The sequence below is a fragment of the Vicia villosa genome, linkage group LG5 (genome assembly GCF_029867415.1).
Source record: "Vicia villosa cultivar HV-30 ecotype Madison, WI linkage group LG5, Vvil1.0, whole genome shotgun sequence".
Lineage (NCBI taxonomy): Eukaryota > Viridiplantae > Streptophyta > Magnoliopsida > Fabales > Fabaceae > Vicia > Vicia villosa.
In genome coordinates, this window is record NC_081184.1 from 64597636 (window position 1) to 64622412 (window position 24777).

Consider the following 24777-nt stretch of genomic DNA (forward strand, 5'->3'; position numbering starts at 1 on the left):
AGGCTAGGGCGTCCATTTTGGCTTGCATCATATCCATGCAACATATCTCATGTATTCCTCCTTGGGTCTCCTTCTTCTATACTGTCGCTCGTTCCGCTCCCCATTGGTAATGGTTTTGGGCCATATCTTCTATTAGGGCACAAGCGTCAAGATAAGGTTTGTTCATCAGCGCACCACCAGAGGAAGCGTTGATAGACATCTTAGTATTATAATGGAGTCCATTATAGAAGGTGTGTATGATCAACCATTGCTCTAGGCCATGGTGCGGACAAGCTCTTAAAAGGTCTTTATATCTCTCCTAGGCTTCAAAAAGTGATTCTTCTTGGTTTTGAGTAAATCTAGTGATCAGGTTCCTAAGGACAGTGGTCTTGCTTGGGGGAAAAATATCTAGCAAGGAATACTCTCCTAAGGTCTTCCCAAGTTGTTATTGAGTTGGCTGGAAGGGAATCTAACCAGTCGTGTGCTTTACCTCTAAGGGAGAAAGGGAATAGTCTTAGACGATTTGCTTTAGGTGAAGCACCATTTGCCTTAAAGGTGTCAGCAAACTGTATAAAAACTTTTAGGTGTTGATTCGGGTTCTCAGAAGCGAGACCAGCGAACTGGTTTTGTTGTACTAATTGTAAGAGAATGGGCTTTAGTTCGAAATTATTAGTTGTTATGGCAGGGTTTACCATACTAGAACTAGGCTCCTCATTAGATGGTTGGGCAAATTCCTTAAGAGGTCTTTGATTACGATCTTTTGCCATAGCTCTTCTTATCCTACGGAGAAAAAGGTGTGCTCGAATGTAACATTCGAGTTCCACTAAAGGATCTACTAAGTTTCCGGTACTGCAATATTATAGTTTATAATTAGAAATAGTCACTATTCTGCTTTGTAAACTAAATTTCAATTAGAAAAAAATAAAAGCAAGTCAATCACATTTATTTGATATTTAGTTTTGTTTATTCGCTCCCTAGTTTTATGGCTAAAATGAATGTTTCATATCTTTCCACTAGGGGTAGAAATAGGCTGGGTCGAGTTAAGCTTTGCCAAGCCTGAGTCTAGACTTGTCAAAAATTTCATAGTCTAAGCCTGACATTTTCGAAGGTCTGTTTGGCCTAAGAACCCACATAATAGCCTATTTTATTTGAGTATTTGTTTTAAGTTTACTTATTAACGTAATTTTTTTGATATTATTTGTTTGAAATAACTTAAGAAAACAACTTATGACGTTATTCATAAAGATTTTGTAGTTAATTCTTATCCGTTCATCAAAATGACTAAGCTACTAGGCTAAAAGGCTTTTTGTATGACCTGTAGCTTAACCTTTTTAGTTAAATAAACTTTTTAGAAAGCCTATGCCTCTTCTATTTGAAAAAAATCTGGCCTGACCTGGACCTGTGTAGGCTAGGTCATAAGCTCCTCTTAATCGACATGGCCTGTTCCTACCTTACTCCCCATAGTTTCGTTTGGGAAAAACAAACTTATTTCTTGATTTTTAGAGGGAAAAAGGCCAAATGATTAACTAAAACTAAGAATATTAAAGCGGCTCATATTTCATAATTTATATGTAGAGAATAATTGTTATATATTGATGGTGTATACATACAATTAATAAAAACAAATTATAGAAGTACTCTTATAAGTTTAAGTTTGTTTCTAAAATATAGTCTCAAATATCTTATATGTCATAATTTATTTGGATGCATGTGTAAAATAATTTTATATTATTGATGTATAAATATTATTCTCATAAAGTATCAAAAATGCTATTCTTACATCAATTTTTACACCTACACCGTATGTACGGACGATACTGTTCATGTACGGACGACACTCTTCATGTACGGATAAATACTATTCATGTACGGGCGAATACTATTCATGTACGAACATTTATTTTTAATACCTGGACGTGCATTAACCAACTTCATTACTGCATTAACCAAACTTTTACACTGCATTAACCAAGTTTGATGACTGTTAAAAATTATTTTTAATACCTGAATGTTGCATTAACCAACTTTATTACCGCATTAACCAAATTTTTACACAGCATTAACCAAGTTTGGTGACTGCTAAAAAATATTTTTAATACTTGGATGTTGCATTAACCAACTTCAATACTGCATTAACCAAGTTTTTACACTGGATTAGCCAAATACGGTGAACAATGTTTGGTGTAAGTATTTGGTGGAATAAATTATATAAATAAAAAATTAATATTAATTAAATAAATGATGTGAAATCAATTTGAATACAAGTGGCATTGACATATATCAATAACATAGTCATGTCAATAAAAAATAGTGTTAATTTGATGGAGGGACTAAAATATAAAATAAAATAAAAAACTTAAAAAAGAGATTAAAAAGACCTGAAATTTAAAAATGAAAAGATTAAAATTGAAAAAAAAAATAGGGGACTAAAATTACATATTAAAAAAATGAATTTTCTACAAAAATATAATAAAATGGATCTTTTGAGTCCAATCCCTAATTTAAAAAAAATAAAAAAAATATCATATTCACTTGTTCTCAATCCTAAATATATACTATAGGTTTTTAGCAGCCCTTCCTTTGAACCCACGAAAGGAACATTAAGGCCGATACAAGCGATTTTCACGTGAGAGTGAAACTATTCTTCTGCCACCGGTTTCTTGCCTCCTTCTGAACCTCTGCTGCAGATGCATCTACTCAATCGTTCAAATCAAAACCAGATTTCGAAACGAATGGTATGTGCCTGCAATCATTTATATATTTTTACTTTTGTTTTGATTTGGCACGAATGAAATTGAATATAATCATTAGACTGAATAGAATATTATTTTAATGAAGAAGTGCATTAGGATTTTGAATGGCAGTAAAAGGGTATTTTATACAGTAATTTGTTGTGTATCTTTTCTCGATTTCAATTCTATAGTACTTGTTTATCTACCATTAAGAAATCGTAACAGGGCTTTGAAAACGGCAAGACGAAGAAGAAAAGAGTAGGGTTCTGCACGTGATATACCAAAAATACCCTCACACGTCCCAATTTTTAAGTTCACTGAATTTGAACCAAGAAAATCAAGTTAAACATTGATTTGGTAGGTTTAGGATTTCCAACCCTCGTCGTAACCATGAGTTATCCAAGTCCATTACAGTCAGCCATGCTGTTGCTTCTGGTCACATAGTTACCATACTTGTTACTACTTTCGTTCTCTTTCTCTATGTTCATTACTTCATGATTGTTCTTTAAATTTAACTGTTAATAACTCTGTTTTCTGCTTTTTTTTTTCTTTTTCAGAAACCTGATTCGCCTAATGGACCACACGGCTTGATTCAAGTCTTCCCTGGCGACCCTCGGATTTTAGGGTTTGTAGAAAGAACAGGTAGTAGAACTTCTCTCAAACTCTGACTCGTGTCATTGTAGTGCAGACTTTTCTAAGAATTGCGAGATGGTAAACAAATTTATGTTTCAGAATAAATAAAAGCCTAACATTTTCTTTGTTGTTGTGGTACAAAGGAAAAATGTTTGCTGAACTTCCTTGGGACGTGCTTGGTGTCATTTGCAAAAGACTAGATTTTGACGATCTCTTTCAATTTTCTCGTGTCTGCACAAATTGGAGGGATTTTTATAAATCAATAGATAAATCAAATTTCTTGACATCCCAAGAACCATTACTTCTTGAGGCTTTGAATTGTCCTCATAAGGGACCATGTTCCTTTATTAGCCTACCCAAACAAAAAGTTTACCCCTTGAAGAATATGATGATGAACATGATGAGTTACTCCAAGTTCCCCTTTCCTATTTATATTACCTATTCTAGTAGTTATTTCATTATTATAGCAGATAATTCTTCATTTCTGCTAATCAATCCATTTACACGAGAAAAGAAGAAGGTAATGTATCCATCCACCTTTAAATTTAGTTACTCTCTTTATAAGTACAATGCCTTGCTTGCTTTTGACAAATACTCCGACGAATTTGTGTTGGTGATTTTATGCAAAAAGTCTAACATTTTGCTTGTCTATCAATCCCGAAATAATGGTTGGGTTACTTATCCCACGACCGGCATCAGCAACCCTGTTGTTGACTTTGCAGTTTTGAATAATATAATATATGTTGTCACTAAGAAGGGCAAGATAGGAGTACTCAGCTTGAATTTTGCAAATATTAAATTTCTAAATCTGGAGAATACTCCCAATATACATAACATATCACACCTTAACTTGGTTAACTGTGAAGAGGAACTTTTATTGGTTAATTTAACACCAAAGTTAAGGAGTAAGGAAGTTTACAAGATAGACTTCTTAACTATGAGTTATGTTAAACTGGAAACCTTAGGTGACAATGCATTATTTTATGTTGGGTGGAAAAGCTGTAAGGCATTGAGCAATCCGAATAGGTGGGGGTATGAGAGCAACACTGTGTATGAAGTCTGTTTTCTATTTCCCAATTGTAATGCATATAATTGGGATAAAAAATCGGATGAAAAAAACATTGCGCCTCCAAGTCCTAAAATAAGGTCCAGTATTTATGATTGGTGTTTTAGACATATAAAATATGAAGTAGATTATTCTCTAGTTGAGTAACTTGTTCGGTGTGTTTTACTATGGAAAGAAAAACTTGTAATAGTTTATAGTTTTTGATATTATTCTATTATAATTGTGACATTAATAAAAATAGTTATTTCTTAAAATAATTGTTACTTTTAATTTGTAATGTAACTCTTACTGTTTATTTTGTTAATCTTACTATATAGTTAATGTTAGTGCACCACTTCTAAGTTGTTGTTTTTTATTTTTGCATTTATGATAATAAAATTATTCTACCAGAAGATGTAATAAATTAAATAAAACTATTATTTTTTATTTATCAATTTTAAAAATTGTTAAATGTGATAAATATTATGAAATAGAGTGAAGAGTGATTACTTTTTATTTATTTCATAATCATGCTCCTAAAATAACTAATATATGATACTATTTATTAAAATAATTGTACGATACAGATGAATTATAAACCTTAACTTTCCTGTAAAAGGATAAAGATGAATTAGCATAATGGTGTCATATGCTATCTCACATGTAAGAAAATGAAGTCAAATACGCTGCCTAATGCCCTGAAGTATGAAGTGAAAGATGAATTGTCTTTGTCCCTTGTATAATGTGAAATATTGTTCACCTGCTGATGCAATAGAGAGAAATGTTAGTGAATGAAAAACATATCAAGCCTTGTCATATTTAGAGAAGAAATTGCATAGCTGGTATCAGTAGAGACCACCAACTATGAGCATTCTAGTTCTTGAGCTCTTAGTGATAGAACATTATAAACAAATTTTATCTAACATATTATGAAAAGGTTATGCTATGTAGTTAGTACAAGCATTTAGGAGGAAGGTTCGTGTTGTTGCTACAACCGAGGAACAAAATGAATGATGTTCTTTTATAAAATGCAAGGGCCAAATAATTTTTTCATTCATAAATATAGTGATTAAAATATTTAAAATCGATGCTATAAAAAATGTTAACTTTTCGGATGTAGCGGCTGGATGGTGCAGGTCATTAACATTAATTATTAATTATACCATTTATTTTAGTCTAACACATACAATCATAAATATTAATTATTAATTATTAAATGAAGGGTTAAATAAGTTTTTGATCCCTATAAATATTGCTAATTTTTAGTCTCTCTTGAGTTTTGGAAACGGTTTTAGCTGGTTTTGGCAATGATTTTTTTTGTAAAAACCGTTGTCAAAAGGCATGAAGGGATTAAAAATGAAACTGCAATATTTATAGGACTTAAATTGAAACAGGACAGAAAACACAGGAGAGGGAGCAGCAAGAAAGGACCCCTTTCCTAACTTTTCACATTCTAACTTTAATCTCAGCAAGGCAGACGCTCATAAGTTTTTTTTTTCCTTACTTTCAAAGTTTAACTTTAGTGCCGACTGAGTTGAAGCTACATACTTTTGTTGATTTTTTATCTTTTGTGTTATATTGTAGCCCTTGGCATAGCATTGCGTAGACTCGGCCAGACTGAGGCTAATGTAGCTAGGACTATTTTGGGTCGATGCTACATTTTAGCTTCAAGTATTTTAACCAAGGTGTAACATCGACACTGCCAGTTTTTTGAGTTTTGGGTCGGTTTACTTGTGATGCTAAACATTGTTTGTCTAAGAATGTGCATCTTCCTTTCTGCAATTAATCTAGTATCCAATGGCAAGTTGTCAAAATTTGTTGATTCTTCCTATAATAGAAAATTTACAGTGTCTTTTAGTACAAATGATAATCATAAATAGTTAAAAATTAGATTTAACAACTAAGCTATACAGATGTCATTCTTAATTTTCTTTTTGCTCCGCACAACTCACTAGGGTGAAAATCTCCAAGATCTACAATCTTGAATCATTCCCCCATGTAAGAACCAAAGCACTATAAGATTCCATATGCAAAGATCTTCACTTGATCCTAATAAAATCACCGAATTCGCGTCTTTAAATTGAAGGAGCTAGAAACTTCAAGAACTCTTGGAGAACAACTTCATCTTTTTCTCCAATTGATGTTTTTTTATTTTTATAATCAATGAGTTATGTATATAAATAAATGCACCCTATGCAGAGAATAAAAAATTCTCAAACAGTTACAGAAAAATACACAAAAAGACCCAACTAGCAGCCTTGTAAACTCCTTAGCCCTACAAAAAATCTAGAGGACAATGGCTCCATTCATAAAAATTACAGTAAATCTTTTGTTTGTTACCAATTGCTAGCCACCACCATGTAAACATTTTCACGTTGTGGACAATTTTCTCTAAATCTACTACACCATTGTTGAAGATCAAGTCGTTACGTTGTTTCCAGATGCACCAACAAACTGTCACCCAAATCACTCCCACCCTCCTTTTCACGCCGCTCCTTTTCAACACCCCCACCATATGCAAAAAGTCTGCACAACATACTCTGTGAACTTGCTGAGCAATCCCAAGCCATTGATAAACTTTCCCCCACACGCCGGCTGCAATACCACAAGAAAGAAACAAATGGTGAATATTTTCCTAACAATGACAACCAAAAACACAGTATGATGCATCGTTGTTTTCTATAATGTCTCTCTCCACTTGATGTTAATCTCGAGAGGTCCACAACCCGATTCTTCTATGTGAAACATAATCTTCACAAGAACATTAGAACACGTAACAAATCTCCTCACACCTAGATCTCACTCTCTGCTAAAGATTAACAACACTCATCAATTGTATTTTGGTTTGAGGAAGAAGATAAAAATCTTACACAAAAACATCTACCATATAAGAACATCAAATGTTCTAGAAAACCCCACAGTACCCTTTGCTTAACCTTTGCCACATTATCACTTTTCACACTATTCATGTCTTTTTCTACCCCTATCTTAACTATTGAATTGAATATTTGATAACCAACTAACTCTCTGCCAAAAAACTACATCACTTTCTTTATATTCAAACTCGATTACATTTGGTTTGTAACCAAATGTCATAAACTAATTGAACTTGGCACCCATCACCACCTGCTTTATGCTTTCTGTGTTCTTCTTCTGCACTCTATCCGATAAGTCATATCCAAGAAGATGTGTAGCTTCAAAATTCAAATGTTTTGAATCTTCAATCACTCTTTCTCTCTCTCTCTCTCTCTCTCTCTCTCTCTCTCTCTCTCTCGTCCTTTTTCTATTTCTCTTTATGTCTCAATTTTTTCTCTTTGTCTTCTATCTTTGTTCTTTTTCTATCACAAACCTTCTATCTCCCTTGCTCTTCTTCTTTCTTCTCTTTCTCTATCACAGACCTTGCCTCTTAATGGTTCGGGAATCGATTTACGGCGTGTGAATAAGTTGATTGTGATTTTAGGGTTTCATCTATTTTTTTTCTGATTTAGCGTGTGTTGGTTTCAGTTATGGTAGGATTTCTTCTCAACAAACAAGGTATGGCCTTAAGTTATTTTACATATGATGTCTGATGTATTTGTATTTGCTTTCAGATCTCTCAAGTTTCTAAGGATTCTCTCCGATTTGTATTTGAAGTTAACTTTTTTACATAAGTGATTTCTAAGTGATTTTACGTGATTTTCTATTTTCTAAGTGATTTTCTCATTTCCTTATGATTTTACATCAGTCACATTCAATTTTGATTTTGATTTATTGTTTGTTGTTTTAGATTTCGTGGTGTTGGCTCACACGGAAGGGGGAAGATTCATTGGTGATGGGGTTTCTGAAGATAAACATTTATTGATTTGGATGTTATGAGTTATGAATATAAGCATAGATATGTGTTTGTATTGTCGGTGTTTCAATTACATATTTAATGTTATTTTGTTCTTTTGGTTACGAATATTCGGATCTCATTAAGTTTTCTATGTCATTGTGATTTTTGTTCATTTAAGGATGCTATGTATTTTTTTTTAGGTTCTGTTGTCGGATGATATGCGGATGTGTGTCAATAACAACCCATAATTGCACTAGATGATGGAAGTGATGATAGATGACTATAGGTATCTTTAAAGTGATAATTATAATTTATCATAACTGCAGTGTGTGTTCTTTTCTTCAGATTTTCCCCTTTGGTTGAAAATCGGCGGCGAGATTCCAATTGTGGTGGTTCAGTCTACCGCAACTATGCATAGGTGACTCCGACTAGAACATTGATTCTTTTTCTGCGGCGTTTAAAAGGTATATATATATATATATATATATATATATATATATATATATATATATATATATATATATATATAGGTATAAGAGACTGTGATATTATGCATGTGAAGTATTTATTATGAAACTCGCTTAATCTTTTAAATTTCATTTTTCTAAAGTATTTTTTTAGGTTTTGTTTTAGGACAGAAAATACTACACAAATATAACCTTAAGGAATTGTAAGCTTAAGGAATTTGTGATATTATACATTTGAGTAATACTGAGAGTCTTTGTACAACTTCATGTTTCTGGCTTCATGTTTCCCAAGCCCTTTTATATGATTAACTAATAAGTTATTCTATCGACTTTTGATTACGACAATTATAAAATTTATATATCCGTCAATACTATTCTCTGCTGCATTGATCTATAATTTAAATTAAAATTTGATACAAGTGAAGTGATGTATAGAAACATGGAGATATGAAGTCCTTCAATGTCGTGTTGCAGTGTTTCCTATGCAATGTATGTTATAACTGTATCCTTTTGTTTTAGTTCTGTAGCATTAACCATTGGACATTCTATTATTATCACCACTAATTTCCATTTTCTGTTAGTTTACATGAACAACTTTCATGTTTTACAATTCATCAATCATTACAGTTATCGCCGATTATCGTAACGATTTCATGTATTTATTGTTCATGGTGTGCATATGTATACAGATTGTAGACATCTGATAAATGGATTTGCGGTTCTAGGAACTATAGGTTATATTGATCCTGATTATGCACAAACTTCTAGGTTGAATGAGGAATTAGATGTATATAGCTTTATCATTGTTCTACTAGAGCTGCTCACTGGGAAGAAAGAAGTGGATAATAATTCCAATTTGAATCAATTGATAATGTCCAAGGCTGATAATAACAATGGTATTCTAGAAATGGATATTGTCGAATGATACTACGTAGTCGGTTCCTGGATTCAATTCATGAAGGACCACATCAATCGATCACCAACAAAAGATAAGTAGTTTGTATGCCTTACGTTAATTGAAGAATCTGAAAATATAACATCACGAACAAGTCCAAAGACTCCAAAACCAAATCCTCCAAACCCACTGCGTACGTGCAGGAAAATGTGTTAGCAATGATGATAACGTCGATGAAAATGCATTGTTGTCATCTGTAGAGGTGTGTAGCAATATATGATGCATATGGTTGAAAATATAAGTCATATCTAAAGATTTCTGATAACATAACTTTCAATTTCAACCGCAAAAAAAAAATTCTAAAACCATCCAACATTTGTATGTGATATAGAGAAATCAACTATGGAGGAAAATGTTTCGGAGTGGCATAGGGTGGGAAAGAGCAGATTTAAACACTTGTCGTTAAGGTGGGATGTTTTTCTGGTAGGGAGTAGGGCTCATGAGGAGACAGGGAACCGGTATACCTCCTTATTCTTTTCTGAGATACCGGAAAGAATCAATGCGAATGAGATGTACGAGTTGTTCGAATGTGTGGGTGAAATTGTCGAAGTAGTCATATCCCCAAGGAAGAACAACTACGGTAAAAGATTTGGTTTCGCTCGATTCGCGGAGGTAGAAGACGGTAGGCTTTTCGTAGTGAAGCTAGATAACATCATGGTGGATGGAAAGAAGATTCATGCAAACCTTCCTCGTTACTCGAGAAGAGTTCCAACTAAGTTTCAGGGAGTTAGGGGGAGTTTTCACGGAGGAGGGAAGGTTTTAGGGAGTACTTTCAGAAAAGATCCTTTATCTCAAGTGACGAGAAAGGTTTCTTGGAAGGCTGATTCGAAAGGAGCCTCTTCTTTTGTTGATGTGGTTAGGGGTGAGAAGCAAGAGAAGAAGGTGTGTCATCTGAGCTTCAATTCAGGCCTTGAGTTTTTGGATAGATTTAAGAAGGCTTTTGGGTGATGGTAAACCTGGGGATGCCTTATAATATCCAAACAAGCTTTGAGGTGGAGGGCTATTTCTCTATAAAGGCAATTCCCCTGGGTGCTAACTTATGCTTGTTGGAAGACCTAGAGGAGGGAGCAACACAGGACCTTATTAAGGAAGGAAGGAGTTGGTGGTCACAATGGTTCTCAGAGATAAGAGGGTGGAAAGAAGAGGATGTCGATTTAGAAAGAGCAACTTGGCTAAGGATATATGGGATCCCATGCAATGCATGGAATTTCGAATTCTTTGAGCTTCTTGCCAAAATGGTGGGTAAGTACGTTTGTTGTGATGATAATACTCTAAAAGGAGAACATATGGACATAGCAAGAATTTTGGTGAGAACGATCTGCGCTTCTGTTCTGAACGAGTCGTTCAATGTCTGTATTAATGGTTCTCTATTCAGGATTAAGATGACTGAAGACACCTATGGTCCTATGCGTATAGATCTTAATCGTTCTGATAAGAAGATAATCTCTTCAGCTAGTTCATCTGATTTTGAGCTAAGATGGAGCAACCTGGACGCCGGCATTCTTGAAGACGAAGTTGGTTTCGAGGAAATCGGAGAAGACGTTTCACTGTGTCCAGTCCCTAAGATTGAGGTTACGGCGGGGAAACGTGTGTCAGGAGGCAAGGATAAAGGAAGGAGCCTATCCTTCGATACAACTGTCAGGATGGCTAGGGAGGAGAATATAAGAATGCCAGATACCTTTTGCAAGAAGTTTCCTTCTATCGAGGTACAAGGTGGTGATTCCTCGGTCGATACCTTTTTCAAAAAGTCAGAAAAGGTTGTTGGTGATTCTAAGACATTAGATAAAGCTAAAAAGGATCTTAAAGTTAAGGCTTTAATTGGGGCGAAGGTGGGAAAGTCCATTAGGCCCAAGAAGAGATCTCTGGCGCTAGTGGAGGTCGCGAGTTCTGGGCCGGTTTTTGGGCCGTCTGTTCCTTTCAGTCAACGGAAGTCCAGTGATTTGCAAAGGTTATCCCAAATCTCTGAATCTCTTTCCTCCTCTTCATCAAGCTCAAAGAAGGTCGATAGCGCTTTCTCAGGGGGAACTGTACTATGTTGTGACCAGGTTTCAGACTCGAATGTAGTCAAGGGGAACTCTAGATTTTGGAATCAGATTGAATCCAATGTAGGAGAGAAACTCATGAACATTATCTCTAATTTTGGAGCTGAATTAGTAGGTGGAGAAAAGAACTTAAGGAAAAAGATTCTAGAACTAGAAGATGCAGACATCAAAAAGAAGGCAAGAAAGAAGGAGAAAGAAAATATGGGATTATGATCATAGGGTCTTTCAATATCAGGGAGGAGGCAGTTTGATAAAGAGGAAGAGGATCGCTCAAATTGTGAAGAATGGAAAGGCTGATATCTCTCTGATTCAAGAATCTAAGTTAGAATCGGTGGATCTGGGTATTATTAACAGCTTGTGGCCTAAAGAGAAGGTAGGTTGGTCTTACACGGGGTCTTCAGGAGCTTCAGGAGGGATGATAACTATTTGGAAGGAAGATGTTTGTGAGGTGCTTTTAACTTTCAACGGAGAAGGTTTTTTAGGTATTAAAGCAATCCATAAGGGGCTGAGCGTTTACATCGTGAATGTGTATTCACCTTGTTCTTTAAAGCTTAAAAGGAAGTTGTGGAAGGATCTGTTGTGTTGCAAATCCAAGTTTTCCGATGGAGAGTGGTGTATTGCAGGGGATTTTATTTCTGTGGTCAGCATTAGGGAAAGACACGGGTGCGGGACTAGGAGTAGGAGGTCGGAGATGAGGGATTTTTCGGATTTTATATCGGGGTCTAAGCTGGTATAGTGGGGACGACTTTTCCATGAGCAGGATAGACAGGATCCTATTATCATATGTTCTTATCACAACTTGGGGTATTAAAGGGAAACTCATTGACAAGCAGGACGTTTCTGACCATTGCCCAATTTGGCTTATTTCTGACATTTCCGACTGGGGTCCAAAACCATTTAGAGTTAATGACAATTGGTTTGAAGATTTGTCTTTCTTGACGTTCGTGGAAAGGGAATGGAGGAGCATCAAGGTCGAGGGCAGGAGCGACTATATTCTGAAGGAAAAACTAAAGATTCTAAAAGCTAGTCTTAGGTCTTGGAATGTGGAACAGTATGGAAAAATAAACCTTGAGATCTCTGAGGGGATTCAGGATATTAACAACGCAGACTTTCTGCTAGAGTCTTGCAGGGAGGATCTAAACAAGGAGGTGGTCATTGAAAGGAGTAGAGCAACTAGTGTTTTGTGGACGAAGTTACGCCAAAAGGAGAATATCTTGAGACAAAAAAGCAGGATGAAGTGGGATACCTATGGTGATGCAAATAGTAGGTTTTTCCATGGTTGTATGAAGGAGAGATGTCTAAGGAATCATATCAGTTCTATTCTAGTGGAGGATCGTATGCTGGTGTCTGTTGAGGATGTGAAGGAGGAAGCTCGAAGATTTTATTCTAGTTTGTATGCAGAACCAGATCATTTGCGCCCTTGTTTAACAGGTCTAAGGTTCAGCGCTTTATCTAGCAAGGAGGCAGCGTCTTTAGAACTCCCTTTTTCAGCTTCTGAGATTAAGGACGTTGTTTGGGGCTGTGACGGTTCCAAAAGCCCGGGACCGAACGGTTTCAATCTTAACTTTATTAAGAGATGCTGGAGTTTCATGGCTCAGGATTTTGTCAATCTCTTTAAGGAGTTTCACAAATACGGCAGGCTTTCCAAGGTAATTGTTTCATCCTTTCTTATTCTAATTCCGAAAAGAGAAAATCCAATGGGATTAGGAGAGTACAGGCCAATCTGTCTTGTGGGCTGTGTGTATAAAGTTTTATCCAAGTTGCTTGCTTCTAGACTTAAAAGGGTGTTAGATCCTATTGTGTCGGCGAATCAGAGTGCTTTTGTCCCGGGTAGATATTTGCTCGACGGAGTGCTAGTAGCCAATGAAGTTGTTGATTAAGCGAAGAAATCTAAGAATAATTGTCTTCTTTTCAAAGTCGATTTCGAGAAAGCTTATGATACGGTCAATTGGAACTATCTTAGGAGTGTTATGTGTAGGATGGGGTTTGGTAGTCGCTGGATGAAGTGGATGGAGGCAACGGTTTTCTCGAGTTGGATGTCAATTTTAGTAAACGGAAGCGCTACAAGAGATTTCAAGGTGGAAAGAGGGTTATGTCAAGGAGATCCCTTATCCCCTTTCTTATTTGTTTTGGCAGCGGAAGGCATTTCTGGTCTTGTCAAGCTTGCTATCGCAGCAGACGTTTACAGCGGTTTCAAGGTGGGAAGCGATTGTGTTGTGGACCTTTTGTAGTTTGCAGACGATACACTAATGGTGGGAACCGCTACTTAGAAGCAAGTGTGGGCGCTGAAAGCAATTCTGAGAACGTTCGAGGTGGCATCGGGAATGCGGGTTAATTATAACAAGTGCAGGCTGATCGGGATTAACATTGATCAATGTTTTCTTGATGCAACTGCTTATTTTTTATCTTGCAGGATCGAAGGAAGCTCGTTCAAATTTCTCGGCATTCTGATAGGCTGCAATCCGGGGCTTTTCTCCACCTGGGTCCCTCTTATTTCAAAGATGAAGACCAAGCTGTCCAATTGGAAGAACAAATTCTTAAGCTTCGGGGGCAGAATTACTTTGTTGAAATCGGTTCTTTCAAGCCTTGCAATCTTCCATTTATCTTTCTACCAACCTCCTTTGAAGGTATGTAAGGAAATTCAATGAATTCAATCGAGCTTTTTTTGGGGCGAAAAAGAAAATAGTAGGAAAGTTCATTGGGTTTCATGGGACCGGATTTGTCAGCCTATCGAGCTAGGTGGATTAGGAGTGAAGAGGGTTGATGTTTTCAATAAGGCGCTAATGCTTAAGTGGTGCTGGAGGATAATTAAATGAGATAAAGGGCTGTGGTCGCATGTTCTGGAAGCTAAATATGGCCCTATTCAATTTCAGCTAGTAGCAGGTGCTGAAGACAGGAATTGTCGCGGTTATTCGACATGGTAGAAAAACATTGTAAACTTGGAGGGTGGAGATTTTGTTTCGGTGCAGACAGGTAACCTCTCGTATCGGCTGGGAAGCGGCGTTAATATTCTCTTCTGGGAATCTGTTTGGAACGGAAATTCATCCCTGATGGAAGACTTCCTTGTTTTGTACGCCATCAGCTCAATGAAGGGTAAGAAAATAAATGTTTTCGGAGGTTGGTACGAGGAATCCTGGTTTTGGGGAGATCTTGGAATAAATTTGGAGATTATGCCAGTTGGAGAGGTCGCTGCTCTTCAGCAACTCCGTCTGTGCATTGGTTCTTTAGCCCCGATGGCGGATGCAACAGATTCAGTGTTATGGCAGCATGATACAGAACAGGGTTATACTATGAGGTACGGATACTTTTGCTTGGCAGGAGGGAGAGATGTATCGAGCATTGAAGAGGACCGTTCAAGAGCTTTCCGTCAGTTATGGGCTTCTGCATTGCCGTTTAATATCAAGGGCTTTTTTTTGGAGATGTCTTTTGAACAGATTGTCGACAAAGGATCAGCTCCTCCATAGAGGAATTATTCTAACCAATGTGGACCAGTCCTGTGTCTTTTGCGGAAACCCGGAAGAATCTTTGCTTCACTGTTTTTTTGGTTGTTTGGTTTCGAGGTCGGTATGGGACAACGTAGCGCTGTGGATTGGTCTTGAACCGCACTTAGTTGAGAACCCGTGGCAAAACTTTCTTCATTGGGGCTCCTTTGCGAGAAAGTCGAAGGTAAAAAAAAGAAGAGAGGGTTTGATTTGGATGGAAGTGGTGAGGGGCATTTGGTTAAGGAGGAATGATATTATCTTCAACGGCGGGACTTGCAATGTTAATGATATCACATGGGAGATTAAATTGAAGATTTGGAGATGGTCGTTTTTTGGTGAAATTGCTTACTCCAAGTGTAATTTCTACGATTTTTGTAAAAATCCGTTATTTTACTTAGCGTAGATTACAGTTGGTTTGTAATCTCTCCGTTTTCAGAGCTTTTGGCTCTTCTTTTGTAAGCGGGTTAGAGTACCCCTAGTACTCGTTTTAATATAATCCTTGCTTATAAAAAAAAAATTCAACCGCAAAAATAACACTACTTTTATTTCTTGAGTGTTTATTAAGTTGTAGTGGGAACAGTGAAAATAATCTTTGAATAAAGAAAAAACTGGATTGAATAGGGAAATCAATTTGATTTGTTAAATTTTAGTCTGACTAAAAAATAACAAATGAAATTATTTGTTAAGTTGCATGCTGACTTTTAGAACTATAGTTTTCCATAATTTGAAGCATACTGTCTTTAAGCACTATGTGGGCTATGGCCCCCACTATAATTTGAAGCATACCTTTTATAATATTATGTATTTACTCTTCAAAGAAAACTACACATAAAGTATCTTAAATAATCATACCATCAAAATAAATGTAAATTTTTCTTTCATATCACAACCGATTAAAACAAAGGGGACAACTTCTCTACCCATCTCAAAAAATTAGGTAGTGTACATTCCACCAATCACATTGCATTATTTAGTTTTATCTTATTTAATTAATTATTAAATAGTATACTTTTTGGTTATTTCCAAGATATTTTACATTGAAGGTAACTTTACCCAACTTTTTGAGTTGGGTAGATAAGAATTCACCTAAAACAAATGTATTATTTAAAAAATGAGTATAAAAGTTTTTTTTTTAAGCAAGATTCAACGAAGAACTAAATGTTCTTAATATATGATTACACATAAACGAGGGAACCCCGCAAAAAAGAAATTACGAACCAATTTAGAATTACGATAGGAATAACAACGGATCCTTGTTAAACTCGTAAAAGCTACAAATGTGATGAGTAATTTCTTCAATAAAAGACCACTTCCAAACCAAAGATTTAATCTTCCACAATATATTATTCACATCTCAATCTTGATTACGAAAACAAATCCCATTCCTACTAAGCCAAAGAATCCACATAGTAGCTAGCCACACCACACCTAATTTACTCTCCTTCACTTTGTTCTTTTTACAAAAAGAATACCAATCCATGAAACACGTTTTGCACTCTTCTTCCATTGCTCCCAGGGCTTCCCAATCCCAGATGAAATTTCCCTCCACACCACCTCCACTACTTTACAAACCATAAAAGAGTGTTCCCGGTTTTCCGGATCAATACCACAAAAAACACACTTTAAATTTTCCGGAGTTAAAACTATACCTCTAACCATAAGTAAATCCTTAAAAGGAAGCCTATTCACAAAAAACCTCCAACCAAAAGCTTTGATTTTGTAAGGGACATCCAACTTCTAAATTAAAGACAAGACCTCGTTAAACTTCTCAAAAAGGCCCGCAAGGAATTCGCTTACTAACGAAAAGTCTATAACAAGACGCCACAGAGAAGATGTTATCACCCGAATCCTTCCAACAAACCTCATCCCTCCCTATACAATACGGACCTCATCCCACAAGAGAATTTCGAAAAGAGGCCCAATTCGATCTCAAAGAAAAGCAATTAATTTGAGTATCCAAAATACCACAATTTCCCCATTCCCAAATACCATTGTTCCACCCTCCCATACCCGCCACCGACGCTTTTTTCAAAGCCGAGAGAGAAAATAAAACCGAAAACTCCTCTTTCAAGCTCTTATAAAAGTCTTTCTGCAATATATATATATATATATATATATATATATATATATATATATATATATATATATATATATATATATATATATATATATATATATATATATATATATATATATATAGTGTCCCCACTATTTAACCATCATGGCTCCGTCCTTGATACCCGTTGGAGCACGAGTAACACACCAGTACCGTATGAACACATGGGTAACATATCAGTATTGTGTGAACGCACTGATAATTAGCTTAAAATCTGTGCGAACTCACAGGTAACACACCAGTACCGTGTGAATGCACGAATAATTAGACCAAAATCTGTGGGAACGCATTTGTTATTAGTTGTTTTTTTACAATTAAAGAAAATAAAATAAAATATATTTAAAATAATGTATGTAAGTATATTTAAATAAATTGTTTTTAATTATTTAGATTACTAATATTTTTATTTTAAAACAATTTATAATTTAAGATACAATAATTTTTAGATAATATATGGAAAATTTGAATATATATTAGTGATGTAAAATAATTTTGGAAAAATAATTTTCTTTTATTTTTTAAATTTGTTTTTATTTTAAAAATAATAATTCAGTTGGTGAGAATTTTTTATTTTTTTAATTTATATTTTGAAAAAAAAGACCTGCATGCCAAACCAAAACCCGTGCGAACGCACGGGTATCCTGCTAGTTACAAACTAAAGAAATCAACACTCAAAGTTTTTCTTTCTTTATATATATATATATATATATATATATATATATATATATATATATATATATATATATATATATATATATATATATATATATATATGGGAAAGAATCAAATGATATCAAGGTGTCAAAGTTTAATTTGACACCAAATCTGAACCGTTAATAGTGAAGGATAGAAAAACACTTAGAAAGGGGGGGGGGGGGTTGAATAAGTGTGACTTTAAAAACTCTTAAGATAAAAACAATTTCACAATGATTTGTATCCTGGTTCGTTGTTAACGAAACTACTCCAGTCCACCCCCTTAGAGTGATTTACCTCACCTGAGGATTTAATCCACTAATCAACCTTGGTTACAATGGTTTTCCACTTAAATACCTTCTAAGTCTTCTAGAGTATTCTGATCACACCTTGATCACTCTAGGAACCTTTTACAAGTAAATGTAAAACAAATTCTTACAAGAGTATTACAATGCTTCTTAATAAGCTATAATCACAACTGTGATATTTCTCTTAAGTTCTAAGCTTAAATCTCACTAAGATATTACAAATGAAGTGAGGTTGAAGATGAAGTTTGAGAGCTTTTGAATTTGACAGCGTTTATATATTTTTGCACAGGAGTTGTGTATTAAGCTTCTCATCAGAACTTCTATTTATAGGCGTTTTGAGAAGATGACCGTTGGGAGCATTTAATGCGTTGCGTGATCCGTACAGTATTGCATTTAATGTTTCACTCTTTTGTCAACTACCTTGAGCCTTGCTTTTCCTGCTTTAACTGACTTTGCCTTTAATAGCTTCTAACGTTCCTTTTGTCAGTCAGCGTAGCCTGTCATCTTGTACTTTCTTCTGATCTGATCTTTGTAGATACAACGTTTGAATATCAGAGTCATTCAGCTTGGTGCAGAGCATCTTCTTGTCTTCTGACTTTGAAATGCTTCTAGCGTGATACCATAAGAACTTCAGTGCTTCTGCTTCTGAACTCAAGTTCTTCTGATGCTTCAATAGACCATGTTCTAATTCTGCTTGACCATCTTCTGATGTCTTGCGAGAGCATGTTCTTATGTTGCATACTTGAACCTTCTGAGTCAGTGCTTCATGCGCTGAATTGTGCATGCTTTTTATATATTTCCTGAAATGGAAAATGCATAGGATTAGAGTACCACATTGTCTTATACAAAATTCATATACATTGTTATCATCAAAACTAAGAATATTGATCAGAACCATTCTTGTTCTAACAAATAGTACTCAAACGGTCAAATAAATAGCCTGTTTTTTGAGAAAAAAATAGGCTATATATATTATTTTATTTCATTTAATATGACGATTTGATCAATTCTTTTAACAATTGAGATTTGGTGTCAAATTAAACTTTGACACCTTGATGTCATATATATATATATATATATATATATATATATATATATATATATATATATATATATATAGGAAGAGAGAGAGAGAGAGAGCGCTTTGTGTGATTCACTATCAGGGTCGGCCCAACATGTTTTGAGACTTAAGGCAAAATTTAATTTACGTTAATTTTAAAATAATATTAAATTAAAAATTAAATCAATTTTTGAAATAAATAAATATTTCTTATTTTATATATAATTTTAATTTTTATTATTAATGTTAATTTAGTTGTGTAAATAATTATAAAAATTTATTTTGACAAAAAAAACTATACAATTGGAGTAATTTATTTATTTAATATTGTACAAAATAAAAGATATACATACTCTTTATAATTTATTTAAAATTACCAACTAAAATTAACTTAAAATTTTAACATAACTACTATCTAGGGTCGAACTCGTATCAACAACCACATACTTTAATAACAACATACAACTTTTTTCAACAACAATATAACTTAATAACAACTTACTACTTTTATCCACAAAAACAAAACCATCAACAACCAGGGGCGGACACAAGAAGAGGCTAGGTGTGGCTAAAGCCCCACCAAAATTTTGATTTTTTTATACTATATATATATATATATATATATATATATATATATATATATATATATATATATATATATATATATATATATATATATATATATATATAGATAGATAGATAGATAGATATATAGATAGATAGATACTATATAGTAGTACTACTACTAGGTTTCAACAAATTAAAGCTACTTTTTCTCTTTCACAGTAACAGCATAGTGATAGTACTACTACTGCTAGGTTACACTAAATTAAATTTGGCGGCCGCAATGTACAAAATAATTAGTTTTTTATATTATATAAATAAATATATATATATATAGAGAGAGACTAGGCAATAAAATAAAAGAAAAAAAATTAAAATTTGTGATTTTCTCTCTCACATGAAATTGTTAGTGTAGCATCTATTTCATTCTCCCTCTCAAACTTCACTAACATTTCATTCTCCCTCTCATGGCTTAATTCTTCATTTTTTCCTCCAATTTTTCTATTTAGTTTGGATACATCTATTTATGGGTGATTGAAAATCTAAAGTAAAGTGAGTATTTTAACTGTCCCTCAATTTTTCTTCTTTTTCGGTAGAACCCTAAAATCCCAATTTGTTAAAGAAAATTTTAATTTTCTCAATTTATCGTAAATGGTTTCTTTCATAATCAATTAGCTTCAATATTTTCTTTTAATATTAGTATGAATAACTATTTTAAATAATTCCACTGTTCTCTTTATAGGATGAAGAAATTTTTTCCGGTACTTTCTAGAGACAAAGCTACTTCTTCGACGAATCTAGAAGCATCAGAAACTCAACATTCAAATGAGATTATCAAAGTTGTTGATTATGAATTGCTGGAAACAGATCCAGGAATTAGGCCTCCCATTTCAAGCTATCATCCTGACATCCAAAATGAGGTAAGAAAAGCTTATTTAAAAATAGGTCGTCATCAACCTCCTAACAATTTTGTTTACCCTTGGTCTGTTCAAGGTAAACAAAGACGCTGATTTTGCAAAAATTGGTTTGATTTGTATGACTGAATTGATTATAGTGAATCTAAGGACCTAGCATTTTGTTTGCCATGTTTTTTGTTTAAAAATGTCTCTAAATATGGAGGGGATCACTTTGTGGAAGAAGGTTTTGGTAACTGTAAGAATGCTCAAAGATTGGCTAATCATGCCACTTCTAATAGTCATGTTGATTGTGTGCATATGTGTTATGCTCTCATGAACCCAAATCAAAGTATTAAGGCCGCATTTGTTAATCAAACTAAGCAAATGAATGTCGAATATCGTATTCGTGTAAACACATCCCTTATAGCTACTAAGTTTCTTTTGAGGTGTGGCATGCCATTTAGAGGGAGTGACGAGTCCCTTAACTCTTTATTTAAGGGGCCATTTCTTGAGTTGGTGGACACTTTAAAGGAAATTAACCCCGAGATAGCTAGTGTAATAGATTGTGCTCTGGGAAATAACCTTATGACTGCCCCTAAGATTCAAAAAGATCTTGCCGCTGCTTGTGCTTGTGAAATAACTCAACAAATTATATGTGATATTGCGGATGATGTGTTTTGTATTTTGATTGACGAATCTGGTGATGTTGCTGGTAAAGAACAAATGGTTGTTGTTATTCGTTATGTTAATTATGAAGGTTTGGTAAAAGAAAGGTTTCTTGGCATTGTAAGTGTTAAAGAAACAAGTGCTAAGTCACTTAAGGAGGCACTTGAGAAGTTGTTGTCTATTAATGGCTTGAGTTTATCTAGCATTAGAGGGCAAGGGTATGACGGAGCTAGCAATATGAGAGGTAAGTTTGGTGGTTTGAGAACTTTAATCCAAAATGAGAATCCATCTGCTTATTATGTGCATTGTTTCGCCCATCAACTTCAATTGGCACTTGTTGCATGTGCTAAGACTCATAAAGATGTTAGTGTTTTTTTTTTAAGGTCAATATGCTTGTTAATTTCATACGATCTTCTAATAAGAGACAAGAATTGCTTCGGGACAAACAAGTAACTCAGTTTGCTAAATTGATTGAAGAGGGTCAAATAGAGACTGGTAGTGGATTAAATCAAGAATCATCTATTGCTAGAGCAGGTGACACTCGTTGGGGTTCCCACTTTAGGACTCTCACTAGTTTGATGACTTTGTATGGTGCCATTATTGGGGTTCTTGAAGAAGTTGGGAATGATACGTCATTTGAAAAATATGGTGAAACTATGCTTTTGTTAGATGTGCTTCAATCTTTTGATTTTATCTTCATGTTATATATGATGGTTGAGATTTTAGGATTTACAAATGATTTGAGTGTAGCGTTACAAAAGCATGATCAAGATCTTTTGAATGCTTTGTCACTTGTTAATGCTACCAAACAAGAATTACAAGAAATGAGGAATGATGGATGGGAAGAACTTATATCTAAGGTTATGGAAATTTGCAATAAGCATGATATTGATGTACCTGATATGGATGCACCCTATGTGCAAGGGAAGAAACCTAGGCGATACACTACACTTTCTAGTATTTCTAATTTGCATCATTATAAGCACGATTGTTTGTTTAATGTTTTAGATTTGCAGTTGTATGAGCTCAATGCAAGGTTTGATGAAGAGAATATTGAACTTTTACAATGTGTTTCGTGTTTAAGTCCTTCATCATCATTTGCAGCTTTTGATGTGAAAAAATTACTAAGGATGGTTGAACTTTATCCAAATGATTTTGTAGATGTGCCAGAAGTGGTGGTACGACATCAACTTCAAAATTATGTTAGAAATGTTCGAAGTGACCCAAAATTTGAAAATTTAAAAAGGACTTTCAGATCTTTGTGCAATACTTGTGGAAACAAATAAGTGCAACACATTTGATATGGTTTATAAGCTTCTGAAGTTGGCTTTAGTCTTGCCGGTAGCAACTGCAAGCGTGGAACGTGTTTTTTTCTGCCATGAAATTTGTGAAGAGTCAGTTATGTAATAAAATGAGTGATCAGTGGTTAAATGATCGTCTTGTAACTTTTATAGAAAGAGATGTTCTTGGAGCAATTAACAATGATGTTATTTTAGCTCATTTTCAAGAAATGGATGGTAGACGATTTTCATTGTAATGTATTGCGTTAAACAATATTATTTTTTATTTTTAATATATTTACTTTGTAGTTTATTTCTTGTTTAGCCCCACCAATATGTAATGTCTGGATCCACCCCTGTCAACAACATATAACTTTTATCAAGAACAACATACCTAAACATCAACATACATCTTTTATTTATTACCACATACAACTTGATGGGAAATTAAGATACAACAACAAATCAATATGCAGTGGATATAAAATTCCTCACACTTGTAAGACGACAAAATAAATGCACAAAAAAACACCTGTATATTTAACGTGGAAAACCCCTCAATTTGAGAGTAAAAACCATGAGTCGTCCACACCAAATAAATAGCTTCACTATAATCAATTGAGGATACAAGATAGTCTAAAAGTGATTCACAAATAAGTGCTAACAATTGCAAATCACAAAACACAATTAACTTACGAATAAGAATCAAAAAGCTAAAATATAACTCAAATTTGAAGCTCCAATATGAGGCAAATATCTTTCATCTCAGACCTTGTTTTCAAATTCTAAACGGTCAAATGTTAGATACATCAGTTGCGAACATGCCCATAAAATTGCAACTCGATCCGACGGTGAACGAATCAGAGATTGTTGATTTAGTGAGATTTATGCAGAAAAAACGGGAATGATTTTCTTACCTCTTTTCTCTTTTTTGAATCCTTATTTTCTCTCTATCTCTCTTAATCCTAAATTGACACTCTTCACTTAAATAAGTGAGACAAATATGATATTCATATTTCGGCTTTTCTCCACATAGGAAGGGAACCCAAGCCCAACAAATCCCCCCTCACAACTATGTGGAGGAAATCGCCAAACCAACGATTTCACTAGAAGCTTCAAACTTCCCTCTTGGAAATTCTTTAGTCATCATATCAAAATCATTATCATCTGTAAGAACTTTAGCTAACTCCAACAACAACATCCAAAACATCATGTATCCAATAATATCTCACATCAATGTATTTTGACCAGTTATGAAAAGTTGGATTCTTACCAAGATGAATATCGCTTTAATTATAAACAAATAACGCATATTTGTCTTGAACTGTAAAATCCCAAAATATGCCCTCCAATCTTTTTGCTAACAGGCTTAGGCTTTGCACTATACCATATGCATACATACATGTCACTAAGTCTAGGATCACGGGATCAAGGTTCCATTTTTTAAAAGCTACAGTAGAAGTGACTGTTCTGTCAGTTAATACAGTGAAGTGAGAATTCAAATTTCTTGAAGTTCGGATACGGTCCGCTATCTTCTTAAACGCTCTAGTTAGGAACCAATCAAATCCCTATCTTAACAAGTGTTCTCACACTCTGCCGTGCTTTGAATCACAGAAGAAATCAAGAGTTTCGTCTGTTTTGAGACATTTTAGATCAAAAGTCAATTTTACGGCGGGTGCAAAATTCACAACTTCCGACTGGAAGACTGTATGGGCTTGGTTCTCATGTTGTTGGGATTGTTTTGGCATTCTCTACATCTTTTCTGCTCGGGTCAGAAGTCAATTCCTTGAGGAATATACTCAAAAGTGCAAATTACCAGAAACTCGGATTTACTATTCAACTGTCTCTCAAAGGTTTGAAAATTCGTAATTTCTGTCCGCTTAGTCAGTTTGAAGTGATCCATATGCCAAAAGAACCGTCTTGAGGTCTATCACATTTCATGTGTTCGGGTCGGGAGTGGTTTCTTTGAAGAAGATTTCTGTATTTGCAATGTACCTGAAGATATACAGTGAAAACATGTGCTGAACCGCTGTTTATCAAACGAT

General features: G+C 34.6%; 1 protein-coding gene, 1 non-coding gene and 1 pseudogene across 2 annotated transcripts; all 3 read left to right on the plus strand.

Annotated features, from left to right (window-relative positions):
- Window positions 1-254: 254 nt before the first annotated feature.
- On the plus strand, window positions 255-361 carry LOC131608386 (small nucleolar RNA R71). Its single transcript, XR_009285650.1, has one exon. It is a non-coding gene; the product is annotated as a small nucleolar RNA R71 (small nucleolar RNA).
- Window positions 362-2536: 2175 nt separating this feature from the next.
- Window positions 2537-4687, plus strand: LOC131601715 (uncharacterized). Its single transcript, XM_058873587.1, has 3 exons — window positions 2537-2714; window positions 3269-3353; window positions 3488-4687. The coding sequence occupies exons 1-3, from the start codon at window positions 2667-2669 to the stop codon at window positions 4555-4557; spliced, it is 1203 nt and encodes a 400-aa protein (XP_058729570.1). The 5' UTR covers window positions 2537-2666; the 3' UTR covers window positions 4558-4687.
- Window positions 4688-13646: 8959 nt separating this feature from the next.
- LOC131604759 (uncharacterized) lies at window positions 13647-22989 on the plus strand (annotated as a pseudogene).
- Window positions 22990-24777: the final 1788 nt, after the last annotated feature.